Source organism: Pseudopipra pipra, chromosome 4 (genome assembly GCF_036250125.1).
Source record: "Pseudopipra pipra isolate bDixPip1 chromosome 4, bDixPip1.hap1, whole genome shotgun sequence".
In the NCBI taxonomy this organism is placed as follows: domain Eukaryota; kingdom Metazoa; phylum Chordata; class Aves; order Passeriformes; family Pipridae; genus Pseudopipra; species Pseudopipra pipra.
In genome coordinates, this window is record NC_087552.1 from 25,807,407 (window position 1) to 25,833,708 (window position 26,302).

At 40.2% G+C, this 26,302-nt stretch overlaps 1 protein-coding gene across 3 annotated transcripts; it reads right to left on the reverse strand.

Moving 5' to 3' along the window:
* Positions 1-212: 212 nt before the first annotated feature.
* On the reverse strand, positions 213-22,925 carry UBE2D3 (ubiquitin conjugating enzyme E2 D3). 3 transcript variants are annotated; one of them, XM_064652013.1, is made up of 8 exons: positions 21,642-21,663; positions 8,276-8,339; positions 8,159-8,190; positions 5,623-5,700; positions 4,662-4,767; positions 3,298-3,391; positions 2,736-2,785; positions 213-1,706 (listed from the first exon to the last, which is right to left on the reverse strand). In XM_064652013.1, coding segments are annotated over exons 2-7 (360 nt in total). In that variant the 5' UTR covers positions 8,277-8,339; positions 21,642-21,663; the 3' UTR covers positions 213-1,706; position 2,736. The 3 variants fall into 3 exon arrangements, with proteins under 3 accessions (XP_064508083.1, XP_064508081.1, XP_064508082.1); XM_064652011.1 differs by lacking the exons at positions 2,736-2,785; positions 21,642-21,663 and adding an exon at positions 22,479-22,925; XM_064652012.1 differs by lacking the exons at positions 213-1,706; positions 2,736-2,785; positions 3,298-3,391; ... (1 more) ...; positions 5,623-5,700; positions 8,159-8,190 and having other exon boundaries at positions 21,642-22,439.
* Between the last annotated feature and the right edge of the window lie 3,377 nt (positions 22,926-26,302).

Below are 26,302 nucleotides of genomic sequence, written 5' to 3' on the forward strand. Positions count from 1 at the left end.
CCAGTGAGAAGTCACAGATGCACAATAAAGTGATAGTACAAGACTAGAGAAAATTAAGCTATGGATGTTAAGAATGGAGACCAAAAAAATTAAACAAGAAAAAATATGAAGGAAGAGGGCAGGAAAGAGGAGAGTCGGATGTTTAATAATGCCCTTGTTGCTGCGAAGATAAACTAATGGCACAAGACAATGTTTCTTGTAGAACAAAAATTCAATAGCAATGAGTCTTTATTCACGTTTAGTCACCTGACATGAAGAAAGTGTCTGTTGCATTAAAATAGTCATCAATGTAAATGGCAGCATGGCTGAACAAGTCTTTTTCAATGGTAACGAACATCCCACATAGTAAAGTCACTTCAACACAGCCTCATGACAATTCCCACATCAAAACAGTACTTTATTTTATAATTTTTTTTGCCTCATCATTACTCCCACATTAAGATCTTTCAGTTGTCAAGTGTACAAGGTGAAGAAAAAGGTTCTCAGTCAGCAAACGCGGGTGCATCAGGAAGTATCTCCGCAATACACCACTTCAGATCTGCTGGGTCCCAAGTCCATCCGTGAACGCTGGGCTCCCAGCACCAAGTGTAGCACACTACTACGGCTACACTGCTATGTTAGCTTATTAATTCTGCATACATCAGGCCGAGCAATGTGTCAACCTGCAACAGACTGAGCATTATAACTGAAAATGGCAAAAGATTCACTCTATTGAACTTTACATCATTATTTGATGTTAAACAATGAGGCAAATGCCAACAGTATATACAAAAACCAGCTTTGCTTTTACAAAAGATTTTGTTTCCCATATTGATTAATCCAGGCAGCTAACTCATTGGTTTATGCAACTTTATTGAAGAAAATAAATCAATTACTAGTAGAGCTATTAGTTGATCACTCATCCATTGACAACTTGCATCATTTATTCAGTGCTATATTAAACAGTGTTTTGGAAGACAGATTAACTAATAGCTCCAAGCCTCCTAACAAAATTTAAATGAATTACAAAAATGTTCTTAAACCCTATTTTGGAATACAAGGGATGTTTGACTTCCAATTTCCATTCTCTGTAAAACAAGAACTGGTCATTCCTTTATTGACATGCATAAGATACATCACATTTTCTGTTCTGCTGATGCTATAGATTCAGTACCAATTCTCCAGACACATCAGTTATGAGCAAAAGTAAATAATAAAACCTCAGTTCTCTAACACTGGAAGGTTTGGAACAAGATGGATGTTGCTACAGCAATGTTACTTCTTTGATGGGAGAAAACTGAACATCCATCTCCCCTCCCCCCTTCAGGTGATATCTTCAGTATCTGTTAGAGCAGTGAGGAATGTTTGTTTTTAATCTCATAACCAAGTTAGAATGAAGACATTGGCCACATAATACACATGCTCCATTAAAAAAAAATTCTGAATCTTGGGCAATTGTTCTTGTGTAACTACTTTACAGATTCTAAAAGCAGTTATTGTCCAAAGCTGGAAGAACTAAAGTCTTCTCAGATGAGCATGTGCATGAATGGAAGGAGGTAAACAAAAAAATAAAAAAGATGAGGTCTGATAGGGGAGCAGCCGGATAAGAAAATCAAAAAAGGAACAGTAATTTAAAGTTTATTCCAGCTATAATGCAGGTTATTCTGACTTTAAGGTAGCATCACATGGCGTACTTCTGAGTCCATTCCCGAGATATTCTGTTGTACCTGCAAACAAAAACAGGAAGTGAATTAATGTCAGGATGAAAATAAAAATTTCCTAAGCAGTTTATGATTAAGTATAACTTTATCCCTATCTCCCTATTCTCTTTACACTGCAAGAACTCTCCTTCTGTACTAAGATATACCTGAACTGAAAAAACCTGAACAATTCCTTCTGTAGACAAATCAGGATATTCTCTAATTTATAGGAAAAAACTTGAAATTCATGACAAGCCAATTTGCCAGAAGTCTGTTGTGAGAAAATGACTGAAGAAGGAATAAAGACTATCTGGGATGGGAGATGCAAAGGGAGGATTTTGTTTAAATATTGCTCTTAGGTAAGATTACACTGTATCACATGCCATAAGTAAAGATTATTTGGTTAATAATATCATTGGATACAGAACATCAAATTTCCCATTTTAAAGAAAAACAACACTAAACATTTCTTCACACTTAATACTCTCTTTCCACACAAATACACTGCTCAAACAATTTTTAAAGGACATTGAAGTACACTACTTCCACAGGAACTGAACTGACAATTAGTTTTCACTTAACTCCATGCTTGTCAGTGAGAAGTTAATTTTCAACTATACAGGCAGAACATAATCCCCATATGTTTTCCTACTTTATATGTGGAAGACAGACACTGCTGTATAAAAAAAGTTGAAATTTGGATTGTCTAAATTCACCAATGTCTCTTCATGAGGTCTCGCTACATGCATCACTTTGAACCAAATTCTGACAAAATCTGGGTAAATACTTACCAGAACAAGTTGACAAGCTGGCTCAGAACTCAGTAATTATTTCATACTAACTTTTCTTTTGGGGCCATGCAAGAGCAGTAGTTGTGAGAAATAGTGACTAGCCACTATATTACACACTAATCACAGATCAAGCTGTTAAATTTCCAGGTTCAGTAACTGGTGCATCCATTATCTGTTAGTTAATCCAGTGCTTAGAGCATGCAGCACCCAAGTGCTGACAAATTTCCATTTTGTCAAATGCACCATAATGTGCAGATATTCTTACCCTACAGCATAGCGTATTTCTCTGTCCACTCTCTTGCTAACCTATTGTACCTAAGTGGACAAATGTATTTAGCATTAATATATATATATGAAAAAACCAAAGTAATAATTCTATCTGTGCAAAATGTTAAAAGTACCTCAGGAAAATAAAGTTGTTGCAACACAGATAGGAAAAAAAGTTCTGCAGCCTGTTTTCAAGGGGAGCACCAAAATTATAGGCCAAGCTGCTGCCAAATGAAAGCACCAAAAACACGCAGCTGTCTTTTCTTCATTATAAAGATCTAACTATACTCTATTTATGTGCAGTAAGCAAAAAAATGGGCAATATATACTGTAAAATACTTCCCCACATGAGAAAAAGATAGTCTCCTTCACCCACAACTTCAAAGCTGCTCAGCTCCTCTGTTTTTAAATTATGCACTGCCAAGAATAGTCACTTCTCTGACACACGAGTCCCCTCCATCTCGGATTTTCACAAAAGGCTCACTAAACACAACTGCTGTCTGACAATGCACTCTTACAAAGTCTGTTAAAGTACTAGTCTTGTGCAACTCTGTACTTACTTGTCTCTGTCTGTTTTATAGATACGTGCAATCTCTGGCACTAGTGGGTCATCTGGATTTGGATCGCATAACAGTGAACAAATGGATAAGAGAACTGTAAAAAAAAAAAAGCATTCTCAATAGCAAAACAGGAGCAACAATCTCAAACAATGGAACACAGATCTTTACATGAGCACAATGTCAGCACAGGAGAGAACCTAAGAAGTATTTTCCTGATAAACAGTCAAATATATCTGTAACTCGCTCTAAGTAAAAAGCCCAGAATAAATTAAAAGTTTGTAAGAACTATTTGTTTCCTATTTCCCAATAGTTACAGCTGTCAGTGAGCACATGAGAACAGCACTGTTGTCCCCTGCACTATGATGTAACATAGCAGCCAACAAAAGCACATTATGTACTCTGATGACCAGCATATCCATGGTTTTCATCACTAACACTAGAAAATCTTCAAATTTAAATTTATTTTTTTTCTAAATCAGACTGACTTCTTTATCTGTTGCATGTAAGGTAACAACACCCTGGTCTGCACTGAATAAAACTACATGTATGTTGTAAAAAAAGAGTAACACTGTTGTAGGCAACTAAGGCAACTATGAGGACTTCATTTCCTACTCTCACAGTAGTTTTAAAGGAAAACAGTGAAGCATTAAAATATAGGGAATCCACATTCAAATCACAAACTGACTCCTTGGACAGACAGGATTTACAAGTTCTATAGACAAAAGGTCTCTGATGGATCTTTTGAAGCCATAGAGACTAGTGGCTTTGAGGCAAAACAATTTGATCATCATGAAAGTATTTGAGAATTATCTGTTATTTACTATAGTAAAATGAGGAAAGCTAAAAATCTTCTATTGCAACACAACATCAATTTATCCTGAAGTAGGATCAGAAAGCTTTGTTCATGATGTAATACAATGCCAGTGCACAGTGGCAGAAAGCAACATATATAAAAACCAGTTTTATTCATCTACCACAGATATGTCAAGATAACTCTGCATGTTATTCTAGACATTCAAAAAATATGCAAATTTCATTATTAAAAACTGACTTTAATTTAATCTTTAATTTAATATGCACGTGTGTATCTACATGGACAGCTGCAAACAAGCAGTTTCTCAGCCTTAGCTCGAATACACCACCACAGGCCTAATTCAATTCAAATGCTGGCAGATTCCTCTGGGACCAATGAAGCAAACTCTGCTAATACTGAAGCAAGTGGCCAGACAAGGCCTTAAACAGCCGTGTAGCAGAGGGTGTTAGAAAAAACAGATATCCACTAAAAATGCAGTAAGGCACCATTATCAAACTAAAAGCACAGTATTCAGTACAAGTTGGAAACATTTCTCGTTCATGAAAGTTACCTTTAGAAATAGTTAAAGCAGGAGACCACTGTGATCTGAGAATATCAAGACAAATGCTGCCATTACTGTTAATATTTGGATGATAGATTCTTGTTGTAAATGCAACCTGCAACACAAACAAAAAAAAAAGTGTTTTGGTCTACGATGACAATGATGGCATCCTTTCTTCTCAGTAAAGCTTTTAATCAATTCAACTTACTCTAAAAGAAAAGGATCAAGCAGTTAAACTGCACCAAATTCAGGGAAATGCGCCCAAGCCACAATCTCTCAGTCTCCCATTACCAGGCACTATTTCAAAGAGCAAGGGCAAGTACAAGGCTGTGTTTTAATCACAGCTGCCTGCATGATGAAGACACTCAACAGAAGTGCCTGAACCACAGTAACAGTGCTGTCACACAGCTAAGGAACTTCAAGTACTGCAGTCACTCCAAGGGTACATTTTCATATTGACTGAAAATTGGAAGATAAAGGTAGCGGCTGATAAAGCTACCAAAAAAAGAGCATATTTTGCAATTACTGTCAAATTCTAACAGATAACCTCTTCACCGATTTGAGGCACTCAGCAAGTTAATCCCTACCCATAGTGTCACATTCCTACAGACCAATCCAAACAACTACACTAATACTTGACAGTCACCTCAGTGAGAACTCTATTATAGTACCACTAAGTAACACTATAGTAAAGCTAATGAGTTTTCCTATCAGTTAAGAAAACCAGAAATAACCCCAAATATCATTCCAAGACATTCCAAATTCATACACATGGATTTGCTCATAAAATATATGCTAACACACCCATTCTTGTGGTAGTTAAAATGGGACCCAGCCATCTAATATACTGTAAGAATGTGTGAAAAGAAGTGAGAACTGGACAATATTACAACACCGAGACTGACAATTTCTGTCCTGTATTCACTTCTTTAAAAAGCACTAATTTCACAAATTAGAAAGCAATACCTACCTTAGGTGGTTTGAATGGGTAGTCTGTAGGAAAGTGAATTGTCAAGAAGAATACACCACCCTGATATGGACTGTCGTTCTGTCAAAGCAAACAAATAATTCTCCTATTATCATCTTTAGGACTAAATACCACTGAAGATCTTGTTTTTAAATAAATAAAAGGAAATTTGTTTAAACAACTCAAATGTTTAATCCACCAGTACAAGAGAGATGCAATTAAAATCAGTTACTACTTCCTAAGGTAAGCAATACAGAATATATACAAATCACTTTCTGTATGGACCTCTCCAAGCTAGTGCTTCATAAAAAACAGCTTCTCTGACAATCCACTCAAGATTACTTGGCAAAAGCATTTAAATGCTTCTGAGATAACTCCAAAAAGTAATGTTAACAGAGTTCATCAGATTCAAAATCCTCCAGTTCTGTGTTTGGAGCTTATTTGTTATGACAATCCAGGTATAGAGTGGCCATGGACTCCCATTCCCTCTTTAAGTTCTGTCCTTAGCTTAGGCATTGCTCAGCCCTTCAGAAAACCTCAGAATACACAGCTAACTCCTTATTCTTTGGAAAAAAGAAAACAAAGACCCCAACAGAAAAACCAACAAAAACCCCCCATCACCCTACCAGCACAACCAAACAGACCAAAAAAAAAAAAAAAAAGATTCAAGTGAATTCTTCCTCCCTTTCTGTTTTAGAAATTCACTCTAATGTGGTATTGAATAGTATTTTACATTTCCTTTGTCCAAGGAAACAATTATGAGGATAATTCATTCAGGTGTCAACTATTAGCAGTAAAGCAACATGTGGAAGTAAAAAAGATGACAGTAAAACTACAACTAAATTTCTGAAATAGAGCTAACAATTTTATTCTTTAACCTGAAGACTACTATGCCTTTAATTCTGAATTCAAGGCTAGGGAAAATGAATTTGAAACATACACAGTACCCTTCTGCATTATTTGTAAATTGAATTCTCATATTAATTGCAAAACATTTCACCAATGTAAGGAAATAACTACATCTTACTTAAATACCAGAAAATGACAATCTGCAACGCAAAACAAGGGATTCAAACCTGCCAACAAGTAGGTTATAACCCATATCCAATCTCTGATGAAAATCTAGTGATCAAGATATAACCTCTTGTACTTGGTTAACAGATACCATGTGAGGCCTTGAGGAACCAAAAAAACAATCCTTTTACTGCACATATTCTGGGGATACATTTTAGCAAATACAGAAGCTCCTCTTAGAATGTGTTAAACCAACGCAAGCTCTCTTACACCTATCCAAGAAAATCAGAGCCTGTAGAGGTGGAAGACCAGATGACTGGTTCTACAATCCTTGTTGGTTATTAAAGACAACACCACAGGAGCACAAAAACTACTAACACCACATTTCTGTCAGGATATTGCCCGATCTGGAAACAGGAACACAGACCACCTGACACCACAAAAACCACATGGGGAAAAAAGGAGTTGTACATTATTAAACCAGAACGAGAAACTAAAAATAATAATCTCAATTTAAATTCAACCAATGTTTAATACCTCATGACCATGCAGACACCAGTCACACAGATTCATCATACCCAGTATAGTGCAAAACACTCCCAGCCATTTAAGCAAGAATATAGCTATTGAACAATTCTGTCTCTTTGAGGTACCTAGTTACAATCGATGAGGACCAGGTACTTTGGGATGAAGAGATATTTTTCCAATCAGGTGAACCTCTAATAAGCACATTTTCCATTGTGGTCTCCTAATAACACACTTGTAGCTATAGAGTCAGGGCCATTCAGTATCACTGATATTTAATTCCTCCTTTGTAGCCTCACCAGAAGCATCATATTGTGGCTGCAGGTCTACTGGAATCCGCTATTTGTCTTCGCAAGTTACACAAGGTTTTGTTTTTTCAATACAGATAACTAGCCCTGAGAACTCCAGATGTCAAGTGTTTCCATGTTATGTTTTCATTAAAGGCAAACGTTTTGCTTCCTTAATGAGGAAAGAACCACATTCAGGTTTCAGATGCTTATTGAACGTGTAAAAAAGAATTTTTTCCTCCAGTCATAACTAAAACCTCACGTTTCAGTGAATTTTTCCCCTTCTATCCTTCAAGTATTCCAGATCTCAGCGTATGACACCAGACCAAATAAGGATTCCTTGCTCTAAGATCCACACAAAAACATCCCAACTAATTCCTGACATTAGGAACAGCTCCTCGCAAAGTCCATACTAGATTCAAACTTCGGAAAAAGTTAAATGCAAACACAGTTTCTAGATATTAAGTGATTGTATATCTAACATTGCTCTAGAAATCACCTCAGCTGAAATATGTCCTCATAAAACACTGCAGCAACAAATTAATTAATTTTTTTCCCCTCCCTCATTTTCTGCTACTGTAAGAAACACCTCTAGAACTAAAGTCAGATAAGGAGAGTTTAAAAAAAGAAAAAGTAAATCAACCCCCCCCCCAGTTTTTTTCTCAATAAGAACTACTCACTTAATATTACTTCACAAGAATTAGAATACTTACAGGTCCCATAATTGTGGCTTGCCAATGAAACACTACAAAAGAAAAACTCCGCATTATTATCTATGCATGATATGCTTTGAGTTAGCAGAGCAAAACAGAAATCTTAAAGTTACTTACTGTCATCTCCAACGGGACCTGCTGAACACTGTGCTGGAGGATCACGGGCTAAGTCACTAAGTTCCTTTAGGAAAAAAACAAACAAAAAACCATACTGTTCAGAGCAGAAACACGAACAGAGTAATTTTCACTTCATGTCTAGCAAAAACCTTTAACAGTTTTTCCATATACAGACACAGGAGAATGTGCAATTAACAACTATTAGGACCACTAGATCAGTATAAAAAAATGTCTTTATAAAAGACAACAAGCACAAAAACCAGCTATGAAGGTGAACAGCTACAATGACTGTACTTTTCCAAGTACTACCATAAAGACATTCCTGTTGAAGAAAGGAGAACAGGACACAAATCCTGAAGTAGGCAAAGTTTAACCACTTTCTCACCAAAATGTCCCAGGACTCAGTCTTAGCAAGAGAAGCCTGAAGTGGAAGCAGGGAAAGCTATTGATGAGTTTTGATGAGTTTTCATGAAACAGAAAGCATTATGTATGTAACATCTGACATTAAAACTCAGGACAGAAAGAAAAACCCCCACTGAAACTCAGTTTCACTTTAACCACTACCTCCAGCAGGGATCTATCTTGCACAGATTAGAATAGACAGGAAAATTCAAGAGGCTGACAAGTGCTGGAATCAGGAAAAATAACTGTATTTTTTATTTTAAACTTCACATTTAAGGCAATTATGCCTTTAAAATTCAAAATAACTGAGCTGTAGAAACAGTTCCCTCCCCCATTCCAGAGGGAATGAAAACAGAAACTTCAGATGGAGGATTCCTTGTGTAGTAACAATACTGCTGTGAGGAATCAAAGCAGCTCTGCATTAATTTGTTTTAATGCTCCACAAGTCATTTGTTTGGACAGTGTGTTTTAAAACTAAATTTACACTTTCAGTTAAAGCAAGTAACAGCTACCTTCTTTCTCCCCTGCTCTCCTTTGAATCTAAAAATGGCTTCAAGAGCCTCTATAAATCTGCATTTGTCAAGGTATCTAGAAGTCATGGGAAAAGGCAAAACCTTCATCCCTTCTTCCATATCTTAACAGTACCACACCAGTTTTTTTCCTGCAAGTCCCTAAAAGTCATTAAAACAAAAACTTTGTCAGACACTAAAGAAGCCCAGGCACACCTATTATGCTGGAAACACATGCAGATTTGGACCCCACAGCTAACTTTTGTCTGGGAAGATCCTAATGTGCATCCTTTATGTTTCACAAATTCTGTACTTTACATTAAAAGAACCCAAAACCAACTAAAAAGCCCCAAACAACAAAACCACCCCACCCAAACCCCACACCAATCCCCTTCCCCCAAAACACCAAGAAAATTTAGTCGCAGATTTCCCCTTCCTACATGTGTGAATTCTGATGAACTTTCCAAGTAACGAGACTTTGGTTTTGCACTGGAATCAGACTTGTTTTACAAAATGAGATTGTATCAGTTTTGATAAGCAATGGCACAATTAAATTAATATTACAGCTTATTTCACTGCTGCTGTTACTTAAAACGTGGGCAACAGCTCTTTCCAGATCATCACAGTGAACACACTTAGAATACATTTCTCTACACTCTCCAGTAACTACTGAGGGTCCCTGCAATAGACTTATTTCTATGAAATATCACTCATTAGGTCCATATGTAAAAGAAGTTTCAGATGGAAAGCTTCTAAGAATGATCAGTCATTTCAAAAATCTGAGAGAAAAAAAAGATATCATGTTCCTTAAAGTAAGTTATAGCAATGAAATAAGGAGATAGACACAAATATTATTTTAATGCAGTTGTATAGTTACTACTGCATTCTTTGATTTAATCCCGGAAGAACATTTAGATCCTGTTGGTTTTTTTACTATTACACAGACTAAGAACTATGAAAAGGCTCTTCATGCAGTTTATGAAAATTAGGAAATTGAGTAGCATGAAGACAAGGATGAGAAAAGATCAGCATAAAGTGGACTGTCAGAGGTATGTGCATTAGACTAGAGAGCTCTTCAAAAGGTACTACCGTCTTCAGAGAAACAAGAATTCAGTACTCAGGATAAAAATAGATATTTTAACACAGCAGGAGAATTAGAGTATGTCAGTAATTCAACTAGGAAAAGTAAAGATAAGTAGCATTACAAATATAAGACATATATTTATTAAGTTCCAGTGAAAAGTTTGTGCAAAAAACCCTTTGGTCGTACTAAAAATAAGTTAAAAGCTTTGAAACAAATGAGTTTGAATATTCCAGACTCTAGTAATTTCAAAATATATGTCTATACAGAGTTACTGCTTTTAACTACTTGAACTGTTCTAGATGACAAACAAGTAGTGACCTTCATTAATGAAAGGACTGAAGTTTGTCTGGCCCAAAACACTTCAGCAAAAAAAAAACAACCACCTAATTGTGCTAATCAAAGCAGTCCAATATAATTTTAGGAGCACATGATACACCACCTAGCATTTCACCCACAGGGCAAGAAATTCGCCCACTAAATTTGGAAAGGAAAAAAGGCTGAGGTAGCACACTCTTGTATTTGCTTCTCTTGGGTACTATGGTCAGGGGAGTAAAGTTTGTAGTAGAGCTGTTTGCTTCAGCAGAGTGTGAAAGGCTGTGGAAGAACTTGGGCAAACATGAAGCAAACCCTGGCTCACAGTAACACCAGACCTACTTCGCCTCCCTGTTAAGTGAGAGACACTTCACATCTACACAGAGGGGAGGTTTTTTGTCACAAGGGAGCGGAAAGTTCTCTCTTAGTAACTTTAAAAAGCACCTCCTTCTGAAAGCTACAACTCTGCTAAATCCAACAGGCAAACTGGAATAACTGGAAACTAAACAAGCAGAGGCATGTGGGCTGTGATATTTGGAGTGCAGTTGAAGCATTTTGTTGAAGGAAAAGGAGGAGCTTTTTTTTTTTTTTTAAAGCTTCCCACTTAGTATAAATACAAACCTACTTTTCTTCTCATCAATCAGTAGCAACGATTCTATAACAAAAAAATATTTAATCTGAAAAACAGATCTGACACCAAAACTAAGCTTCATCATTTCCATGAGCCGATTTAAAAACATAATTTTTAAGAAATTACCTCATAACTGTTGCCCTCTTTTACCCATTTCTCACTAAGAAGGTAAAGACCACATTAAGTTTAATTTTACAAAGCGAGTTTAACTAGTATTTTAGAATTAAAAAATGTTCCCAAGCATTGTTCTGTAGCATTTCTACATATAAGAGCTTTCTGCTTTTCATATTTCTTCTCCTGCCATGCCTACTTCTCCAACTTTGCTTCTTTTCATTCACATGGTATCAGTAGCGCTTTCCCTTTACAAAGAGGTATTAAGCTACATCCCAAACCTTCTTAAAAATCCCCAAAGTAGAACCCACATTTTCCTGGAGTCAGTCATTACAGTTTTTCACTTTTTAGGTGATTTAAAAAAAATTAAAAAAAAAACTCCCAAGAAGTAAATGTGAAACATGGGGACAATAAACCAAATTTGGTACGGAGTGACATGCTATTGCCTATCGGAAAGGATTAGTGTTGAATTACAACCATGACTAGTAGTCTCTGTCACTGCCAGAGGTTTCCGGTATAGCTCCAGCATGTCACCATTTCTGTGTCCCAGTTTCCAAATATAAAGTTGCAATAGCTCCTACTTCTCCACCAGGATGATTAGTCACTCAGCATTTTACAGGTTTAAACACTGTTTAAGGAGTAAGCATCAATGCTACTGTTAGAGGACAACAGCAACGTAACACAGACAAGAAGCAATACATGTACAATTTTCTAACAGAGTTTTGGGAAACAGAGATAACTAGAAATATGGCAACAGTACTTGCCACTGCAACAGTTAGATCTGCTTTAACATAAATTCAGCACCATTGCCTTCTGCCAGTTTCACATAAAGTTTCTAGCAAGATGCAGTTTCATTGGTGAAACAGCCCCATTCTTAATCTCCTCTCTTCTCTTCCACTGTACATTAGAAAGCTAGTGAAAACCCAAATCAGTACTTTCAAAAATATGCTTATAAAGGCTAACTAATCTGCTTGTTTTGCAGAAATATAATTGTATATAACATAGAAAACATGGCTTATGCTTCAAGTGATGATTCAAAACATTGACATGTGAGTGCGAATGCAGGACTATGATTCTATTATAAACCACAAGTGTCTTTTTTTTGACAGAAAAGCTGCTAAAAAGACCCTCAAACAATAATTTAAAGAACAGTAAGGGATATCTCATCCAAATATCCAGGTGCAAGACAACAAAAGCTTTCAGGTCTCTGCAAATTCTGTAAGAAACGACAGCCGTGTGCCTCCCAAGCTGCCTTCCTGCCATGTATCAAACAGACCAACATCTGTGTTGGCTTCTTTTCTTCCCGTCTGTCAGAATTCATACTGTCTGTGGCACTACTACTACATGTTTCTAGTTTAAGCTAGAATAGCCAGGCCTTAATTTTAAAGGTACTAGCAACTAACTAAATACAGGGTGGCAGATCACTCCCACCAGTGACTGAAGATTGTCCTCCATGAGCTTAAACTCAGTTACATTTAACATTGGTTTGTAGAGATTTAATATTGGTTTGTAACACAAATACTTGTAAAAATTATATATTGCAGCTTTCTGGTTTGTAGTTGAGAAAGCATATTGGAAAAAATGGAGTTAACTTGCTTTAATTTTCCAGGCAATAACTTGTTCTACCTTGGAGGGCCATGAAAGGTGATATGCCATTAAATCAGAAATTAAAAAAAAAAAAAAAACAACAAAAGAAAACAAAGAAAAACCAAACCACAAACAAAAGAAAACAACAAACAAACAAACAAACTAAAAAGAAAAAAGAACACTTAGGCCAATAAAAAAAAATCAACCTTTATTAACTTGACTGTTTGTCTAATGTTGTATCAAACAGGATATTTCAAACTCTAAGCATCCCAAAATTTATCACTTCATTAGTTTTACTCATTAGCTCACAGCTGAAAACAGCTCTAAAAAAGAAGGAAGGATTGGAAGCAGCTATAAAGGGAGGGGAAGAACATTTAAGCCTGTTTGAAGATTAAGGAGTGTCAAGCAGCAAAGAACTACTGGCTCATCCCACACACCTGCATTTGAAACATTTGTTTCAGCATGGAAATTAATTACCCCTGGAAGCAGAAAATAACATTTTGAAAGGACACTGAATGTGGATTTCTAAGCAGAATAAGAAAGCAGTGGTATAATACACGTCACAAAACAAATGATACCAGCAGAAAATTATCAGTTTCAAACAAGCTGGCCTTTTGGCTAACAATAAATAGATAAATCTAGTGTGTAATGACAGTGCATAGATACAGAAAGATGTAGGTTTCTGTCATTTAAAAAAAGACATTAGAGCAACTATGCAGAGGAAGCACATGAAGGCTAGTCACAGAAAATAGTGAGGATCTAAGAGCACAGAAAGGTTTTTTAAGAAACCCAAAACACAACCAGTAACGTAACAGTTGTGATTCTCCCTATTTTGGTTATTCTGCTTCTATTTTTCATGGTTCTCCTTTCAGCCCTTAGTACTGAATTTTTCAGGCTACACTCTGCATATTGTTTGTACAAGGTCTAGCAGCAATATCATAATGGTATAATGGAAGACAAACATAGAAATAACTCATTTTTTAAGCCTTGCACTCAAGGAAGGAAATGCCAGACTGCTGCATAACTGTAATTAAAGTAACTTTGTGTACTTGGACTGTGATACAAACTACTCAGGTGACCACCTACTATCTTTTCAAAGAACCTACCTTTCAGTACACAAGCCCTTTGTGAATGAGAGTATTGTCTACAGCTCTTCTCCTTTGTTCTGAGATTTGGAAGGGGTACAGTACAGGTAATGGCTTTCAGCAGATTTCAGAGTTACTGCAACTAAAACGGCTCTCTATTTATTCCAGTGTTTTGCAGAGTAGTGGACAGATCCAACTGGAAAAGGAGCTGAGTTACAGACCTTGCTTTCCTGGTCCCTCATTAAAGGCATTCAGAACAAACTTAGAAAAAAGGTGGCAACTACACACCTGTAGTTGTGCTTTGAATTCAAAAGTGTGGTTTGTTTCCCCCAAAATAATCAAAACCACAGCAGTTGTCTTACTCAAGATGAAGAAAATCTGCTTTACACACAAATTCTGAGGTATTATAACAATTACCTGAAAACAGAGCTTATTAAAACACTCCTATGCTCACTGTAGAATGAGGGCTGTGTACACCCACTAAAGCACACTGAAGGGAGAAGTGTGAAGTGAAGCACTGGTTAACTACCAAGCCACTCAATGACAGCTGGTTATTTTAATTTTGGCATTCCCAAGTTTTTGAATATTGGACCCTGAAACTTAGCATTCTTTTTACTTGGGAGTTTTTTCCTGCAAGAACCACGCTGATCTTTGGTTCTGTAACCCAGGACTACAATACAGCCCTCAGAGAAGAGGGTAACCAGTGTTAACAGGCCACAAGAGAAGCAACAAGAGGCACCAAGATAAATGAAACAGAATGGCTGGCAATCAAAGGGACATCTAGACAAATGTAAACTGATGCAGTTGGAAAGAAGTTTATATTCAACATAACGCACTCAGGAATGTGATTTTGGCATTGTGCTAGACAATTTCCCATAAATGCTAGCTTAAGTACTTGTTAGATGCAGGTGTTTGGCAGTATTTCCCGAGAGCCTCCCAACATGCTGCCCTGCAGCTTGCTGAGGGCGCAGTGACATACAGCAGAACCTCAGCCACCAGCATTTGACACACCGACCAGAAGCTGCACCTGGTACGTGCCCTGCTCTGGACTCAGTGTGACAGGAGCCTCCCAAAGCTTGCCAAGACTACACAAACAATGGCTTTGGAGAGTGGCAGAGTACAGGACAGGTTTTTGTAGAAATGACAAGCAGTCTTAATGGAGCACATAACCTCAGTAGGCCTGCATCTTCTGAATAAAGGTACAAGAATTCTCCATGTTCTCAAGGAAATGTACAGAAAGGAAAACTATGTAACACAAAGTAATCAAATTAATATTCTAACAAGTAACGTCCTGTCTTTAACCAGCATAGTGAATTCACTGTTCAAAAGCAGTTTATTATTTTGAAACTCTATTATTTAACCTAATGAACTCTGAAAATCAGCTCTCCTTTTAAAAAGCTGTCTTGACAGTCCACGTTCTGTATGAATCCAAAGATGCACGTGAAAGCTACTGCAATATACCATAGGGGGTCTATTCTATGAACACAGCTGTGTGGGAATGATTACACTAGCTTACCTACAGTGTACAACTACCCTATCATATTAAGCTATTTGTGTAACTACCCTTCAAAACTGTTCTGTTTTTAACAGCTAAGTCATAGAGATGCAAAACTAAGGGCTTGTCTATAGGATTAGATACAGTTACACAAAACATCAGCTCACACCAAGACAACAGGGTAGAAAAAAAACAACAAAAAACCCCACCAAAACTCAACTCTTACAGTTGAGTTCCACCTCAGTTATCCAGAGAATAGTGATGTCCAGAAGGGTCTTAAAGTTTAAAATAAAAAAAAGAAAAAAGAAAGGGAAAAAAGTTTTTAAAAAAAGTTTAAAAATATCTTTATCAACAGACTGCATCCTGAAGTAGGGGGTCATTGCTCAGCTGGCAAATTGTCATTCAGAAGATCCCTCTATATTATTCAAGGCAAGAAGAAACTAAAACTAAGCCTAAAAGGAAAAACAAAGTTTGCATTTATCTCATTTAAGAGAATTTTTTGGCATTATTACTCAAATAGGCCAACACAGGTTGGGAAATACTGTCTTAAAGCAAGGCACTTGTATGTATTAAAAACTTACAAGAGCTCACAGAAATGATGAGCACCTGGCCAACCTAACTCCAGGTTACAGAGAAGCTCACTATAAAGTTAACTGAGCACTTAATACAATCCTCGTGCCTTCCCAACAGGAAGACCTAAAGCACTTTAGCATCTGCACCGAGCTTGCAACTCTGGCGTCCAGATGCTTGTGGAAAGGATTAAACACTGGACACCTCCTTTTTTTTACTGGGCCATAACATTTGCAAAGCAGTCTGCAACCCTCCCAACTTGCCTTCTTAAGACCAGAATAAAAAACAATCACAATTACAGTGAAAAAAACTGCAGGAGATCTTGAACATGTCTAGCATATCACACTTCTCAAATGGACGAGGTTCAGAACAAAGGCTTCCTTTAAACAAAAATTTAATACTGAAATTTACTGTTGGTAAGAAGGCTCTGAACGATGTTTAAACAAAATAAAAAAATCCTCCCTACCTATTTAGCTTTCAGCCCTGAATCCTGCAATACTCTATTTGGCTCATTTTTCAGTATTAAACTTTGTGTACATCCAAGTGTTTTACAAAGAGCTGCCAAAGGCATAAACACCAACTTAAACTTGTGAATATAATTTTAACTAATTTTTTTTGCAAGGCTTCCCCAACACAACTACTGCATTTAATGTATCATATTAGTGCCCCATAAAAAGCCCAATGAAGAGAACCTGGTTTTTTTTTTTTAAAAAGGCACCTGCATTTGCCATTTAGAGTTTGAGGCATTAAATTTAGATTCCAGAAGTTTATAAAACTTTTCAGCGTGTGCAACTCAACACAGTTTAAGACTCTCTTCTGATAAAACCAACTTTTAAAACATTTAAAAATGTACTACTGACTGCAGTAATATATACATTCACACTGCTGCTTTCATTTCCTACCCTATTTTTCTTTCCTGCATATTATACCACCAGGTTACTACATCAAATCAATCACAGGAGAAAATGCATTTCTCTAACTCAGCCTTTCCAATATAAGCTACAGCATCTTAGCCTAAAACCATCAAAAAAAGTCAGCTTATACTGAGAGATCAGATCTAATGCTGAAGTGCAAGTGCCCATCTGCCAGCTTTGATGCACAGGGGAGGGACCTATACGAGAACACAGAGCAGACAATTAAAGTGGCAAAACCTTCATAAAGTGGCAAAACCTTCATATTTGCAACAGAAAGATTTAACAGAGATGACATATCAATGCCCTAATCTGAATTACACAAAAGCTCAACCCTTTCCCACTCCTCCTTACGAGCTGTCACTTGACATCTCAGAGAAGGTTAAGAATCTCCATCCTCTCTCAGGACAGTTCAACCCAGTGGATGCAGAGAACACATCCATGGGTAGGGGATAACACCAGGCTGGAGGTGGCCTCCACAAGGAGCAGAGATGCCTTTGGCAAGAGGCAGTTTACTGCTCAGGATCCAACAGCTGCTGCTTACAGCTGTTTACATCCTTCCCTGCTCCTTCACCCATTAATGTGTGAGCACAGAAAAGGCCTCAGAGGCGGTTACAGACTGGGCAGGCGGCTGAAGGGAGCTCATTCTGTGGAGTTCTACATCAGCTCTTCTGTAGAAGAAACTCACACAAGGAATAATAGCAAAAGCACTAGCTTACTTTCAGACCCACATCTCTAAAACCTGGAATGATCATGAAGATCATAAAGGCTGGACCACTTTTTTACTCTATACATTAACCCACCTAAATCCTTAATATACTGGAGAATACTTTTTAAGGTATGCAGGAAGTACCCATCTAATGGAATACTGATCTCTGAAGTTCTGGAATTACTTAAGTGAGATAACAATCCCCATTCTCCTCCCACTCCAATGCACACATTTAAAGATCTGTGTTGACTGAGAACTTGTTTCACCACCACCATGTCCATTTAACAGGAGAAATCTTTTAAGTTATCACAGTCTAAACTTTCTAACTGAGGAAGCATCACTTTTCCTCTCTCATTAAAAAAATGACCAGTTCTTAAAACACACCCAGTTCCTTAATAATAAATGATGGACTTCAATATAGAGTAGCAATCCTACCCAATTAAACATTATTCCATTTTCATTATTTGATTTCATAGTATAAATGCTACTTCTGACTATTTGGATAAGCTAAATCTTAAACAAAATTTAAGTGATGACACCTTTCATCTGATAGTAAATAACTTTTTTCTGATTTTTAAAAAACACTTCAATCCTAGAGCTTCCCAAACTCCATTACTGCAATATGATTTAAAAATCAACCTCCTGCCTTCTGTCTCAACCTGACCCTTCCAACCACCGAGGGCGATAGTTGCGCTGAACTGACTACCTGAGGCAGGGCTTAGTCTAGTCCCGGATATTCACAACAGTTAAGGTGACATAACTACACTAAAAAAGGTAACTCAATACATAGAGAGAGCATTCACAAAAGTTTAAAGCATTTCAACTAAGCTTACATTAACTGAATTTCATTAGCTAGCTAATCTTAACTTTCTGAGGCCATAAACACACAAATCCAGACTTATTTCTAAAATTACATTCATTTCAAGTTATTTAAATATTTTGAAAAAGCACAGCAAACTAAATCCAAGACTGTCTGCAAAAGTAAAGTGTTGTGGGTTTCCTCTAGAGAAGACCAATTTATTCACACAGCTTCACCTAGCTACTTTTTTTTAATTTCATACTAAGTTCAAAAGAAAAAAAGTAGCAGTATAAAAAAAAAGTAATAAGCAGGCTTCATAATGCTTCAACTGAATCACCTTTGATTAAACTAATGCAGATTTCCATGCAGTCCTCATTGATACATACTACATCCAATCTCTGAAAAATATTGTGGATATCTCCAGGGTTAGCAGCATTTCTTACTAGAAGCATCTGGAGAAGAGCAGTTAAAGTTGCAATTAATTATACATCTAGGAATAGTGCTGGAGGCTATAGCCTTGAGGAAAATAGTTATTCAGCCTCCACCACTGTCAATGGAAGCCTTCTATCTGTACTTAAGTAGCAATAAATGGTTTCGCCCTTTCAGCCTTTAGCTTCCAGGATGCTAACTCCACTTAAGATTTTCTAATAAATTATTCCAACATAATGATGCTGGCTTGTGCTATGCTTAATCAAACAGCCATAAAACACAGCAGGCACAAGCTTTCTTAAAGATTTCACAGACAAGACATTTCATGCATACATCTCCTGTATTAATTCTATTTTTAGCCTATCAAGATCACCACTTAGGCCACTTAGATTTACCTCACGTTAATGGATGTGTAGAGCAGTGATAAAATGGATGTGTATCAATGATGTAACATGCCCAAGTTTCCTCAGCGTTACACATTCCTGATTCCCTACTCCTACATATGTGCTTCCCTATTACCGGATCATCATCATTCGAAGCGGAAGTGCCAAAATGCTGCAGCAATTACAGGATGTGTGTTCAGCAGGTACCATCAACACTTCACACCAAGACAATGTGCCACAGCATGTACCAAGCATTTACATACAGACTCATAAATCAACATGAATTTCTTGACAATTTGTGGGAAAAAAAAATCTGGGGAAGAATTTCATCCTCAGGAAAGCAAACACCTAAAGACATAGGTTCACATTATTCCGGGGTAGAAGAACTTGCTTGCCATAACAAAACAACTGCCACTCTTGTGCAAAGCAAGCCATATCAATGAAAGTAGAGTTCTGCCAACTGAACGCAGGCTACCCTCAGAGCAGATGGCACAGATGCCATGATGAGCTCCAGCATAACAATAACCTTTCTGGGAATGGCTATGTACCTGTCAACTACTTCAGTTTGGAGAGCGCTTTATAAAGGGTGTTCCAGAAGTGGATAACCCAATACAGAGCACATAAATACTCATGTGCTTTCATTTTCAAGTCAAAAGCAGAATTTGCCAGTTATGTCTTAAGTAGCAATTGTTGCACCCTGAATGTGGAACAGACTTCAGATTAAATGTACACACATTAACAGAATCTCAAAGTCTAGTTTACCCAATACAATAAAAAATGTTATTCTCCTTTACATGTCAAGTCCACAAAGAGGGAATAAGTCAAACAGACTGAAAGTATCTTCACTGGTGCATTCGGGATGTCATCTGCTGCAGAAGACAATGAATTCTAGTCCTGACAAGTAATACCACAAGACAAACTAAATCAGTTCTGTGTGATTACAAGGTTTTGAGGTCCTCGTCTCTCTTTAGCCTGTTCTCATCTACTGCCAACAACATACTACACGGAAGCAGAGAGTTCCAAGGTCTGATCTGTGACCTTACAACAGGATGACAGCAGATCCCAGCTTACCAGGGACAGCATGCCATTCTCTCTGGCTTTGCCGGTTGACAAGATTAAAAGGACATCCACAACCATTCTGCTACAAAACTGGCCCTGCTATATTTTGATTTCAGCCTCAATTCCAGTAAATGGTCATACTGGAAATCAGTACTGGAAAGAAAGCAACTTGCAAACAATGGTTTCAGTCTAGCAAAACATCAGTTTCCAGGTTGGTAAATACAAAATCAAAACAGCAAACTCTATGTGAATTTGGAAATGCATCTTGTAGCATGGCATGATGCAATTAATTAAAAATAGCATCTTCAAAAAAACAAAACAAACAAAAAGAAAAAGGTATTAAGAAAAACCCTAACCCAATCATATCCCCACTCCTAAACTCTTGCACTGGGTAAAGGAAGAACCTTGCTACTACACAGTGCCACAGAACGTAAGGACCAATACAGGACAAGAGACTGCACACAACAGGCCAAAACCTTGCAGTCAAAGAGATGACTTACTGGTTCAAGAGTCATGCTGAATCGTTTTCAGGTTCTGACCACCAGATTACTACTTAAGTGGGGGTTTGACTTGGTTTACATTTGACAATAAATTCTTACCTGCAGCGCCTGAACGTGTTTCATAAGCATGAGCTGATGACAAAGCATACCAGGGAGTATTCTAGCTGTGTTTCAACTCAAGTGATATCATCCGCTAATACAGGGGAACAAGTTCTGATGGCAGATTCAAAAGGAATTGTTTTGAAATTCTTGTCACAGCATAGCCGTATTTCAAGTACAATCCATTCAGTTTGCTATCCGGAATGGATTTAAAATTTTCGAAGACAACTGAACTATTGATTCACTAAAAAAAAATTAGAAAAAACCCTCATATTGACTGAAATATGCCTACAAGCACTGCGTTTAATTACAGCGAGACTAAAAGGCGGCATGAAGTTTATACACTGTCTACAAAAGGTGTTTTGTGCACCGAGTTAACCGGTTTCAGGACACACTGACTTTCTGCCATCTTGGCAGGCTACGAGATGACCAAGAAACTCCTCTGAGCTCTTGAAACACGTAAACGCTCCACGTAGCTCGCGTAGGAAGGAGCACAGACCCACAGCGACTTCCCGGTAACGTCGCTGCACTCCCATCGCGTTTTGCCATTACGTCCCAGCAATTCTCAAACCTGCCGAGAAAACCTAAGGCTGCCCAAGTGCAACCTCAGGCCGGGAGTCTTCTTACCCTGGGAGAGGTTTAATAAAAAAAACAACCAACAACAACAAAAACCCCAACAAACTTTCATCACCTCGGCATTTTTTCCGAGTTAGCCGCCGCGAAGTTGCTCCACCCGGCTTCGATTGTGCAACTGGGGGAGGCGGCGGCGCGCAGCGCGCTCCCGCCGGGCGCGGGGGGAACCGATCCCCGGGCGGCCGATGGATTCCCCGAGCGGCCGGGAGTCCCGGGGCGGCGGAAAGGGGCGACGGCGGAGCGAGGGCGGCACCGCGGCGGCCACTCCAACTGTCCGCGCCGCGTTACTGCGGAACGCGAGGGAACCCGGAAAGGGCCCGGGCCAGGCGGACCCGCCGCCATCTTACAATGCGGGAGAGAAGTTGCACGGAGGAAGGGAGAGCCCGGCCGAGGGGCCGCTGCCCGCCCCGGGCAGCGCCGCCACCGCGCCGAGACCCCCCGGCACACACGGGCCAGAGCCATCCGGGCTGCCCGGCGGCTGAGGGGCAGCGGCGGCGACACCGAGCCGGCTCCGGGCTGCGCTGACATCCGAGCGGCCCCGGGACCTGCCGCTCCCCGCCGCGGCCCCGGCTCCCCGACCCACGCCCTCAGGAGGGGGCCGGGGCCGAGCTCCGAGCTCCCGGGCCCAGCTCCACGGAGAGCGGCCTCGTCGTCCCGGCCGGGCCGCGGCCCCGCCAGAAGGAGCCGCCGCTTCCCGGCCTCCCGCCTCCGCCTTCCCCCCCAGCCCCGCGGTCGTGCCCGTCTCCTCCCGGGGCGGGGAGGGGGGGGCGATGGGGGAAGGGGAAAAAAAAACCTACCCAAAAAATAACAATAAAAAAAAAGGCGAAGCAGGGCAGGGGGAGGGAGGGGGGGACGCGGGGCCGGCGGAGGAGGAGGAGCCGCGGCGTCCACTCACCTTGTTGATGCGTTTCAGCGCCATTGTGTGTGTGCGAGTGCCGGGCCCGTCTGCGCGCCGCGGTGACTCCGCGCTCCGCTCGGGGGGCCGGGAGGGAGGAGGAGGAGGAGGAGGAGGAGGAGGAGGAGGAAGAGGAGGAGGTGGGGGAGGAAGGCGGAGAGGGGGGAGGGGGCAGCCGCGCTTCTCCTTCCTCCGGAAACAGCCGGGGGGCGCCCGCCCGACCGGCCGCCCGGAGTCCTGCCTGCCTGCGGGCAGCGGGGCCGTCAGGCTGCTGCGAGAGCGCTCCGCCCGCCGCCGCCGCCCGTCACTGCCGTGAGGGGGTGTGAGGTGCGGGAGAGCCGAAAGGCACCGCCCGCCCGGGAGAGAGAGAGACAGAGGGCGAGAGAGCCCCGCGCTGCCGCCACCGCCGCTGGCCAGGCCCGGACGCCGCGGGGGGGGGCGGGAGGCGGGGCCGAGGGCCCGGTCGGGCACGCCGCCGCCAACGGCTCTGGGGGCGGGGCTTCGGCGGCGAAGAGGCGGGGCCAGAGGCGGAGGGGCGGGGCGGGCGAAGGAAGGTTCTGGGGCCGCCCGCGGGCGCCACCGCGTTAGGGCCGCGAGCGGCTTCTTCCGCCGGGGGCTCCGCGGGGGCGCGGCCGGAGCGGGGTCGCGGCTGCTCCCGGGGACTCCGCGGCGGGCGCACCCCGCCCGCCCTCCGTGAAATGGCGGCGGCGGCCGGATCTAAATGGTCCCGCTGACGCGGCGGTGCGGTGTTCCTCCGCGCGTCAGCTGTCTGTCAGCGCCGCCGGTGTGTCACCGGGAGGGATCGTCCCCCCAGGAGCGAGGCTCGGGCGTCCTCCCGCCTGGAAAGCACCAGCGCTCCCACGGCCCGGCCGCCGCGGGAGCGCCTGGACGCGGAGCGAGGCGGGAGCGCCAAAGCCGTGGGGTTTGAACCGTGCATCGCGGTGCGAGTGACGGAGCTAAAGCTCTGCTCCTGCCCAGGAAGAACTCGGGCCTGGTGTGAGGATAACGGGCCTGGAAGCATCCTTCTAGCAGCATATTGGCACACGCAAGGAAACGAGACCGAGTTTCTCAGTATATGGGAAACAATAAACCACCGGAGGGAGGATACAGTGACGTTGACTGTGAGCACAAGAGTCAGATTCATCAATTAGACTCTTGGAATCACCAAGGTTGGAGGAGACCTTTAAGATCATCCGGCCCAACTGTCCACTGCCACCGTAACCCCATAACCATTGGATTATCACCCAGGGTCAGACCCAGATGCCTCCTGAACACCTCCAGACATGGTGATTCTACCACTTCCCTGGGCAACCTATCCCAATGCCTGACCACCCTAACAGTGAGAAATCATTTTCTGATATCTAATCTGGATGTCCCTTGTCTCATCTTAAAGCCATTTCCTCTGGTTCTCTCACTGCTAGCATGGTAAAAATGATCAGGCCCTACCTCACTACAACGTCCTTTCAGATAGCTGTAAAGTGTGGTGAGGAATAATTACTTAATTTGCAGTGATACCGTCTGCAATGGTTGCAGCTCCTTGGAGACTTTTTATTTCGTGCAGCATGGGTCAACAAATAACTCTCAGCCAGGTGCTTTTTTCTCACAGTAATAAATTGTGCAGATTTACCCATAAGGAATGAGTCCTACTCCACTTCTGTGAAGCAATAAGCAGAGAAAGATTGCCAGACTGCCCTTCTGCTGTAATGATAGGATATATTGCAGTGCCAAACATGGCATTTGCTGTCCAGGGAGGATGTACACATAATTAGCTGAATTCTTTGCACTGAACTTAGTTTGCATTTGTTATAGTGCACTAGTGTTATATTTCTTGCTATCTAAGATGCTAGTTATTATTGGTCTGGAGAAGGCAGCATATTCAGGAAATCTGACTCTGTAACAATATTTTCAGTATGAAGCTTGACAATAGCCAGCAGTGAATTAGGGGAGCAATGGGGTTTTGTATTATTTTTAAAATAGTACTGTAGCAGGACATAGTTTTTTTAACACTCATGTCACGTACAGGCTAGAGAGAAAACAATGCCTCATACTGTAAAGCCCAGTTATCTTTCTGTGATCACTTAAACCATTCCTAGCAACTTCCTTGTGTAGTCTTCATTTTCTGCTTATTATTTTGATTGTACTGAACAGCATGTTCAGGAAGTGTAATTCCAAACTATTTCATTTTCATTCTTATCATCTTAATCAAGAATATTGCTGAAGAACACCTTGCTGTTCCTTGCCCGATTTGGATTACGGGTCCTATTTAAACTGCTCCAAATCTTTTTGTCACAGACATCTTCCTCTGCCTTGTAAATTGCTTACAAACTTTCTGAACTTCATTATTGTTTGTCATCTCAGGAGATTTTAGGTACTCGACACTATTCCAGTTATACATTTTGTATTAAGACTTATTTATTATTTCATTTTAATGATTATTTGAGATTAATGACCTTTAATAGGACTTTATATTAAGATTTTTGATCTGACTTGCGATTTGCATTTTGTTGTATAATGAAAGGAAGGAAGAACAGCACAAACATACTGTTGACAGTGTATAATTTTCTCTGCTAATTTAAGACAACAGGAATTGTTAATCTGGTAAATCAAGTTTTGTTGTGTGTTAAATCAGTATCTCTACTAGCATTTGACCCCAAGGAGACTTTAAAATTTATTGGATAGCTCTTGTTTATAGCTATTGCTCAGAAACAGGTTTGCATATTTTGGTTTAATATGCTTGTTTAGACAAACACTTTATTACACTTGCTGGTCATTTTTAAAAAAAACCCAAATCTGTCAGTTTAAATACTTACCTTTAAATGCACTTGAGAAAAAGAATAAAAAAATTATAACTTGGGTAGGAATGAAAAACAAGACGAGCACTCACAGTTCTGTGGCCATTTCTGTACATCTCAGCACACAGTCCTGCTTGGAGAACATTATATTTCTCACCCTCATCTCTTTTTCCTCAAATTGTGAGGTAAAAATCATGTATTTTCTCCTCAGGATCTGGAAATAAATAAACCCAAATAGATTTTTTATTTCATTAGGAATACTTGAGCAAGTAAGGCCTCAAAACCTGAATATGTCAATGTGCCATAGACGAAGAGTTTCTCACCTTTACCATATGCAGCAGGTGTACTCTAACGCTACTTGCACAGATACCTCCTATAGTAATATAAAATGCAAGAGGCACAGATGATGGGTACTGAATATGAGTGTTGCAACTTGTGGAACTATTTGGGTTTGCTTCATTTGAATTTGATTTTAGAAGCCAATCCTCAGAAGTGGCTGAAGAGATGTATTACCATGTCTAATCCTCATATGGTAGTGGAGCTGGGTTAGATTTTCAGAGGTTTATTATGCAAAATAGCTCAGTAGGTGTGGCACAGTAATAAACAGGTTGCACAAAAATACTGAGAGCAGATCAGCTCACCTGAACTTAGTCTTTGAATTTTGTTTGCTTTTTCAAGTATGGTGTTGGAGAGCCCTGTGCAGCCAAGCAGTCAACAGCCTCCAAAGGCTGAATTTGCCAAGTCCATCTCAGCTGCTTCCTGATGGTCCAGCAGAACAAGCATGAATGCCTTGATACACTGTTATAGCACCGCCTCTCAGCACCAAGGGGACTTGAGGGAAAAGCAGCCCAGCCTTTTAAGTTAAAAGGTTAACGTAGTTTACTTGCACATCAGTGTGGGTTTTTTCACTTCTGCTTGCCTGAAACCAGCCAGTTTTACATTTTGAGCATGCTATTCTACCTGTCTTTAAAACAGGTGGAGCAACCAAGCATCCTGCACGCGAAGCAGCATTCCATACAGGATGCTTCATAT

Excerpts from the sequence above, each read along its gene's own strand:
- UBE2D3 (XM_064652012.1), bottom strand. The coding sequence starts at position 22,111 with ATGTCAGCGCAGCCCGGAGCCGGCTCGGTGTCGCCGCCGCTGCCCCTC.